Source organism: Rhizophagus irregularis, chromosome 16 (genome assembly GCF_026210795.1).
Source record: "Rhizophagus irregularis chromosome 16, complete sequence".
NCBI lineage: Eukaryota > Fungi > Glomeromycota > Glomeromycetes > Glomerales > Glomeraceae > Rhizophagus > Rhizophagus irregularis.
In genome coordinates this window covers 1,309,826-1,318,474 of record NC_089444.1, presented here as the reverse complement: position 1 = coordinate 1,318,474, position 8,649 = coordinate 1,309,826, and the positions used below count along the sequence as shown (strand labels likewise).

Genomic DNA, 8,649 nt, shown 5'->3' with positions numbered 1-8,649 from the left:
TTTTTTATTAGGAGTATTGGAAGAAACAGGTGGTAATTGATTAAGCCCGTTGTCCGTAAGATTGAGATTATTATCCATTTGTAAATTATTTCAGTGGAAAAATTAAAGAGAGTAAGTGTTTACTGGGTGGGTGTATTTATGTTAAATATGTTTATATTGGGTATTTTAAATTTTTTATTATCGTTTAGAGTACGTTATGATTCAGCAGATTCGATTGTATTATTGATATTTTGCCATCATATCACTTAAATTAATATTTATAATTTCCGTTTGTTTGACTTTATTTTTATTAGGCTATTTATATATTTACTATCAACATATTATGATTCTATCTTTATGACTAAAATAGTAACTAAGTATTTCGTAAAATTCAAATGTTAGTACTCACAAAAAGTATTGGTGAAAATTTATAATAGGAATTGCATTTCCGGTTAACATTTTAATAAAGACGCCCAACTTGAAAATTTCGGCACCATCTAAATGTTTAATCAAAAGTAATATTTTTTCAGTAACTTCCTTGAATTATTTTGAAAATTCAATATAACGTTAACTGAATTCTTGCGTTTCTATATATTTATCATGTGATATATAAGAATTATTTTTTATTATTTAGATCAGTTTAGATGTTTTGATAATTATATAAGAATTAGAATAAAATTTCGTCTTATTGATTTTCTTCTTCAAGAAAAGTCATGGTCAAAATGATTCCATTTAGAAGTTTTGGTGTTTGAAACAATATATTATTTTGTACTCCATGAAGAGGGTAGTCCTATTAATTAAAAGAATTCTTTAAAAATTTTATTCTTTAAATTATTTAATACTAAAAAAATATTTACCATGGTTTCATCATTAACCATGATAGTTAAGAAACTGGTAGAATATCGTCTATATTGACAAAAAAAATAAAAGTAACATTATTGAGGCCGTCAAATCAAAAAGCAATTTTAATAAATAATCTTACATATTCTTAATATAATGAGCACTTCGAGGAGCATTACTATTATACCGAATTGTAATTTCAGATACATCTTTAAAACTGAAATCATCTGCAACCATAAATTTTATATCCATATCATCAATGGCTTTGTCAGCTTCATCTATAAAAAAAAAAAGATATATGGAATATGGTTTATTCATACTATTTAAAATTGTAAAATACTTTTAAACTTACCAATATAAAATCTAAGCATTCTAGTGTTATCAACTTTAGCGAAATAACCAAAACATTTATGAATCGCATGAAAGAAATCTCTTACAATCGCTGATTTATCATAACTTTTAACAAATCTACCCAATAAAACTTCACTATCAAATACTCGTGCCAAAAAATAAGACATAAATACCAAAACTAATTTTGTAAAATATGAATTACTTGAATAAGCTATAGAAAAACATAAACCGATTGAAACTACTAGATAAAAATAAAAAGCTAAAAGTATACGACCAAATAACATCAATAAAAAAACTATTAAAATAAATATTGTTGAAACGAATATATACCATCCATAAGTAATTTTTTCAATTATAACATCTTTTCTAATCCAATAAATTGCATAAGTAAATGACAATGATGGCATTATCGAACAAATCAATATAAGTAATAATCCTGAGATAATATATTGTTTTGGTGTAAATATTAGCCGTGAGGGCTTTTTTGCAGGTTTATCAATACTTTTAATTACCGTTACGTTATTTTTAATTCCATATGCAAGTAAACAAACAAAACATGTTGATAAAATTATACACGAAATCATGCATACAAAATCATATTTATAAGTACTCTTATAAACAAAATAATTATAAATAGGTGGGAAAATAAATAAATATATCCATAGAAGACAAAATTCAAATATACCAATTAAATATTTATATCTACTTTTGTATGCTGAAATGATAAGTAATGGTAGTAATACATTGATTAAATTATCGTAGGCATCGGAAGTAGGATTATATTCTTGAGCGTAGACATTGGGTATAATTAAGCTTATAAATATAATAAATATAATAATCATATTATTCAAACGGCGATTCTTTAAAGAAAAATTTAGAATTTGTGTTAATTTGGATATCATTTGGATCAATTATTTAAACACGGTCAAACATTTATTATTTACATTGTACTTAGAAATACTATTACATATAAAGAAATCTCAAATGAATAATGTTCGGGTAAACAACTAAATATTTAGATTACACGACATCCAAATGGTTAACTTTGTGCAACATACAGAGAATCATCATGAACATTTGAAGATGACAGGAAAAAGAATTTCATGACATTTCTACTTCAACTAAAGGAATAACAAATACTGTATATAGCTTGCTCATATATTTAAGCGGAACCACTTTTATTAAAGTACCTCTATTAAATGATTTTTTTTAGGTAACATACCAATCATAGTATTATTCCTATAAGAAATCAATCAAAACCTTTAATTAGTTTACCTATTTTACCTATGTAAACTTCATTGTCAATCATTCATAACTATTTAAATAATCTATAGAAATCATAATTTATAACCCGTCAAATTTATTTAATTATCATTATAATTTTTAATGTTTCTGCCGCAGCACTTATATTCCAACACAAAACGGGATTTAAATTATATAATGAATGGGCTATTTAGATTTTGTAAGCATTGACATGCTGCATTAATCTATAAAGAAGGATATATTATTTTTTAAACAGGAAGTTAAAAAAGAGTTAGTATAATTCTTTAAAAATAAATAAAGAGTATTACACGCAGAATCAAAAAACCTTTTAATATACAATGGCGATGTTGAGGCAGCTTATTTAGAAATGGTTAATTTACATAATATTTACAGTAATTATAATTTTTAATTTTTTTTTTAATCTATTAAGTTACAGTATCTAATTAAAATAAAATAAAATTTAATTTCGTTAAATCCTGTCAAAATGAAAATAATAAAGTTTATTGCAGCCCGTGGTACTCATTATTCATAAAAGTAATGGTGGAACTCCACCGAAATTAATTATTTTCATTTTTGTTAATCATAAGTCACAAGAATCTTTTATTTTGGCGAATTATTACTGTATGGCCAACTAAAAGAGGAACCCAAGTACTTGCAGAGTCTTTGGATGATCATGTACGTATGTAAGAGCAAGATATTATATATTGGAGAAGTTGTTGAATAACTAGAAATATCAAGTTCATTGTATATATCTAAAGCCTTCAATTATCAAATATTAGCCAATCTTTATATGATCATTGATAACATTCAAAGCGAGGTTTTTTTGACTTAAGTTTTGAGTACCATTTTCGGACATATCTATATATAAATAATGATATAAAATTAGCAAAAGCATTAAGTAAAATAAAAAATTCCCGGTAAATAATAGAATTCTAAACTTACATATAGTAATTCTAAACGTTTTTAGAACCTCATTTGATAATTACTCAAAATATAATATTTAAGATTAATAAAAGCACTACCTAGTAAACCTTCAGGTTTTAAAAATTGAGAAAAAAATTTTGTCTAAATTTATTAAATGTAATTTAAAATTGCCTAAACTAATTTTTTTAGAAAGGTGATTCTTATATGCCAAAGTATTAAAGATAAAGTGGCGTACGTTTATAAAAAGAGAAACATTTGGAACAAGCGATCCCGAATTCATTGAAGGAAGAAGGAGTTGAAGGAGTCTGGATAATTCCGCAGAAAAAGAGAATTTTAAAAATTTAATACTGGAGGAAAAAGCATCACAGTACCAGGAAAGGGTTGTTCCTTTGGAACCAATGCAAAAAGCTCAGACAAGCTCACCATTGAATCTAATGACGAAAATGGAGAATTCACCAACGGAAGAAGAACAAGATGACTCTTGTTCGAAGAAATATCAATGACTACGTAGACACGGAGAAATAGTTAACGAGTTACGTGAGGACAAGAAAGCTGCCGTGATCGGGAAAGATAAATTTTTATATAAAAATAGAAAGTAGATAGTAATTTTTTTAGTTTAGGTTTTTTCATTGAATGGGTTGGTTATAGGCATTTTATACATACAAAAAAACTAATCTTATTTGCGCTTGTAAATTAATAAAGAAAGCTAAAAAAAAAAATCTTTTTAGGGGTAATATACTATTTAAAGGTGAAAAATAAATAAAAAAATAAAAAAATTACCTATTTCGTCATAATTGACTATAAGTTACATAGTGTAGTAGTGTATATAGTGTAGACGCACGCGCCTCAAAAAATTTTCGCGTCAAAAATCAAAGATTCACATTTCCGTGTAACCGATATCATGTGATCGTAAATAATAATCAATCAATTTCATCATATCAAATTAATCAAAAGAGATACTTTATGACTACTTTATGTTGCTTAGTAATATATCATACGTATCACGTAATACAAATCAATAAAGTTCGTGTATGATATAAAAAAAGAAGAAATTTTTTTCTCCATGTTTACCGAGAACGCGAATTTCGAGGACTGGGAAACAGCTTTGGAACCCAAAAACTTCAACCTTATCTCTATTCTGAAATTTCGTCGTAAAAAAGAAGACTTCTCATTTAACAAGTCGGTCGAACATACTAATATCTCAAAATTCATTTCAAACGTTGCAACTATGGATGAAAAGTGGAGGAATGTCGCTTCTGATTTTAGTGTGTCTAAGGTAATATATTTTAAATTTAAGAGAAAGGAAAAGTAGCGAGGGGATAGAGAAGGAGTTGGGCGCTGTCAAAACAACCACCTAAGCGACTTGGCAACTCGTCAGGTTAGTTATGGGGGCTATCTCCGGTGGGCTCCATCTTAAGTTTGTGTGAAGGCCAAAGGCAACACGTCTTAGTGCCAAGAGCGACTCGTTCATTCACAACCCCTGATGACTTGCTTTTCCTTTTTCAATATTTTTTTTTTCTTATAATATTCTCTTCCTGTATTTGTCATATTTAACACGTCTTAGTGCCAAGAGCGACTCGTTCATTGATGACTTGCTTTTCCTTTTTAATATTTTTTTTTCTTATAATATTCTCTTCCTGTATTTTGTCATATTTGATGCTATTAAATCACAAAAAAAAATCTTTATTTCCTTCCTATTATATGGCAGCAATCCCAATGGGAGGATGTAAAGTTATTCTGGAATAAGGTCGATCTTGAAAAAATCGAAACTAGCTCACAAATGTTGGAAAAGAGAGTTTACCAAGCCGAGGTATTTATTGGCCCAATGAGCTGTCGTTTATACCAGAATTTCTGTTATAAAAATTGGTGTTTCATTTGGGGAGATGCTTATTGATATTTTCTTCTAATTAGACGGAACAACAAGTTCAGGCAACTGAAAATGCTTCACGTCAGATGGACCTAATTCAGAATATATTTATCAACAAGAGCGAAAAGCGTGGTCATGACTTGCAGGTTGATGAAGCATCAAAAAGGCCGAGATCGAGTGACTCTTCAAAGCTTACGGAATCAAATGATCAAGAACAGTCATTCGAACTCTTATCATCATCACTTTATTCGAGTCAAGAAACAATTGCAGATGTAGTCGATAATCCGTTTTTCGTATCAAACAAGGCAACTGCTGTTCAGGACAAGGAGGGCGAGGTATGGTAGCAATGTTTTTAGTTATCAAAGTTCGTACTATTTGTAGTGGTCAAAATTGGATATATCCATTTACTTGTTCTAATGCTTTTCCTGGAAACAGCTTACCAAATATATCCGCGATCAAGAAAGTGAGAAAATCTCCTCCGAGCTTCCCTCCGTTGAAGAAAGTGCTAGAGATCCCATATTGGAATTTCCTGACGATCCGCCTGAGGTATTAGGATTATAATTCAAAAAAAAATTTTCTTTTTTTTCCCTCAAAGTTGAGGCCTTGTTCATTTTACTATAATATTCTTTGAATAACTACTCAGCTTAATGATGAAGATGTTATTGTTTATAACAAAAAAACAATGCGGGATGCATATTCAAGAACGAGACAGGATATCTACGATCGTACTTCGCAAAAAGATGTAAGTTCTCCGTTCTGATTTTCACTGCATTTGTTTTCGGGAGATACTAATCATTGCCCACTTTAGTGGTGGATAGAACAGTGTAACATTTCAAATAATTTCCGTGAATATCAAGTCGCCAACATTGATATATTAGAAGATGGAGGAACCTTCTGTTTCTCAACAAATTATGAAGAGATATTGTAAATATTGTTTGATCATATATTGGTAATTAAAATCAGGATCTAATGAACTTCTATATTACAGATCTCTACATCATATAATGTTAATTGATCTAACCAATATGAAGAAACCATTATATGTACTTACGGACGAACGAAATTGGCGTACTGCAGTTCGTCAACCAATTAAACCAAAAATTTCAAGTTTCTTCAGAGATGTTATGGATGACTATGAAATGGTAATTGTACTGCGTCATCTTGTATGTTGCAGATATATAAAATTTACTAACATCTTTTACAATAAAAATAGGTAATTAATGACATTGATTTACTTCGGTTAAAATATTACGAAATGTGGGGGAGATATTGTGATCAAGTAATATATTCAGATAGCGAAAGGCGTCTATTCGAAACAACGCAAGCTGTTACTCGTGCATTGTAATTATTCTTTATTTTTCAACCTTATTACCATTTCCTCTACTGACTTCTATCTGACCTATTTTAAAGTTACGAGAGAATGCATATGTCCAACTCGGAGAAAGTTAATAACGAGGATACAGTTATGCACGAATATATTCATGACACTTTTAAAGAAACGTTCCGAGATTCAAATTACGATACCATTTGGTAGGTATATATTTATTTGATTTGAAATTTTTGTTGATATTCACCTTGTTCTTTCTTTAATAAGGGCAAATGATGAAAGTTTATCTTCGAAGTACCACCGCGCAACCTACGGACGCAATAAAGGCAAAAAACCCGATATGGTTTTATATCGAATCATAGAAAATGGTGAACGTGAAGAGTCTTGCTTCATCGAAGCCAAGCACTTTTCTATCACAAGAAACAGCAACATAGGCGGTTACAATATGTACAAAGTAGCAATATTTTGTCAAGGAGGTTTAAATAAAATGATGTCTTCATATGGAGGAGATACGGGAGCGTCTTTTGGAGGTCACATTTGCGGTAAGTTTACTTTTCTCACTTTTGATGACTTCAATTTTTTTAACCATTTTTATATAAAAATAGAAGGACATATTTACTTCTGCATGATGGACCTTAAGTATGACGGAATATACCGATTTTTTCAACTTTCTGAAGTAAAGCTTGCGCGGAAGCTTTCAGAGTTCAATCTTGTACGAAGATTGATAATGGAAGCTTTTTTCTTTAAGGTTAACCTTTCTTGTTGTTGTCAAACGGTACCAAAGATTTCACGCACTTACCTGGTACTTTCTTTTGTTTACCACATTCAGTGTCGCATTGATAACTTTTATTCCAATCGAAATGGATCCTCTAATCAATATAGTCACAATAACTTATCTCGTCGTCCGACCATATCGCCTAAAGCGCCAAGAAATTTGGTTCCGTCTGTTAGCTTGATTGATAAAACCAAACGTAAAACAAGAAATATTAAAGAAGTATAATTTATTGTCATATGTTAAGAAACACAATTGTTATAATTTAAATAGCTAAACTTTATAGTCAAATGTAAAAAGGTAATTGTAATTATAGATTATGTAGATTATTATTTACAGGTTAACTTTATTTTAATATTCGCAATGACATAATTTGCATGCTACAAAGAAAACTTTACTGCTATTCTAATAAATTTTTTGTACAATAAAAACTTATAGTACCGTTACACATAATTTTAATTAAAACTAAACATTATATACTTGTTTTGTGTAAAAATGGATATAGCACTAAGTGACTTTTTGGGTTTTACTACAGGATTGCATCTACTCTAATTAGGGATGGCACGTGATTTAAAACAAGATTTTTTAAAACAATTTAAATCAGTTTTTTATTGTTTTAAAACGTTTTTTTTTTGGTTTAAAACATTGATCGGATTATTGCGTAATTATTTTTTAATGACATTTTTTGTATTTTTAAGAAACCAGGTGTTTTTCGTGTGCTTACGGACGTCTTCTGATGATGATCTTCCACGAGAATAATTTTAAAAAAAGTATGTAGTTATTGATTTAATTGATCGATTAGAAGATTTAAAATTAATATATTATATAATTTTTATTTTTTTAAGAGTTAGCGCACGTTTTTTTTAACGAATAGTAGAGGTCTAGAGGATCACTAGCATCACTAAAATTCATAAAATTCCCAACAAGGTCGGACTGGCTATACTCTAAATATATATTATATAATAAAACGCTTAAATTTTTATTGCAAATATGTATTATGTAGTAAAGGTTACTTAATGTTTTAAAACACGTTTAAAACATGTTTTAAAACGCCAAAATTGTTTTAAAACATGTTTTTTGCCATCCCAACTCTAATCCCTGCACCTTTCAGTCCTTTCACGCTATTGGTGGTAGCGTCCGTGGTAAAATTCTTTTAATTTCTATGATCGGCGGAATCGAACGATACTGATGTGATACTGTCAAAAGATCACAGACTACTAAATTAATCTTATATATCAATATATGATTATCAAAGACCGGTTACTTTTTATGTATAGTTCACCTACTACTAGAGATAACTCCCGCTCCCCTTTAACGTTTTCTCTC

The 8,649-nt window shown here is 29.2% G+C and overlaps 2 protein-coding genes across 2 annotated transcripts; one reads left to right on the top strand and one right to left on the bottom strand.

The window, feature by feature from the left end:
* Positions 1–664: 664 nt before the first annotated feature.
* Positions 665–1,577, bottom strand: OCT59_008053 (uncharacterized protein; the record flags this gene model as incomplete). The annotated part of the gene is made up of 4 exons (XM_025310314.2): positions 665–769; positions 837–885; positions 962–1,097; positions 1,172–1,577. 4 exons carry the CDS (start codon positions 1,575–1,577, stop codon positions 665–667), a joined length of 696 nt encoding a protein of 231 aa, XP_025183633.2.
* A 2,843-nt stretch (positions 1,578–4,420) lies between these two features.
* OCT59_008052 (uncharacterized protein) lies at positions 4,421–7,551 on the top strand (the record flags this gene model as incomplete). Its single annotated transcript, XM_066142208.1, has 11 exons — positions 4,421–4,633; positions 5,066–5,167; positions 5,269–5,559; positions 5,660–5,770; positions 5,868–5,966; positions 6,033–6,148; positions 6,213–6,366; positions 6,438–6,565; positions 6,635–6,754; positions 6,819–7,093; positions 7,157–7,551. The coding sequence occupies 11 exons, from the start codon at positions 4,421–4,423 to the stop codon at positions 7,549–7,551; spliced, it is 2,004 nt and encodes a 667-aa protein (XP_065999111.1).
* Between the last annotated feature and the right edge of the window lie 1,098 nt (positions 7,552–8,649).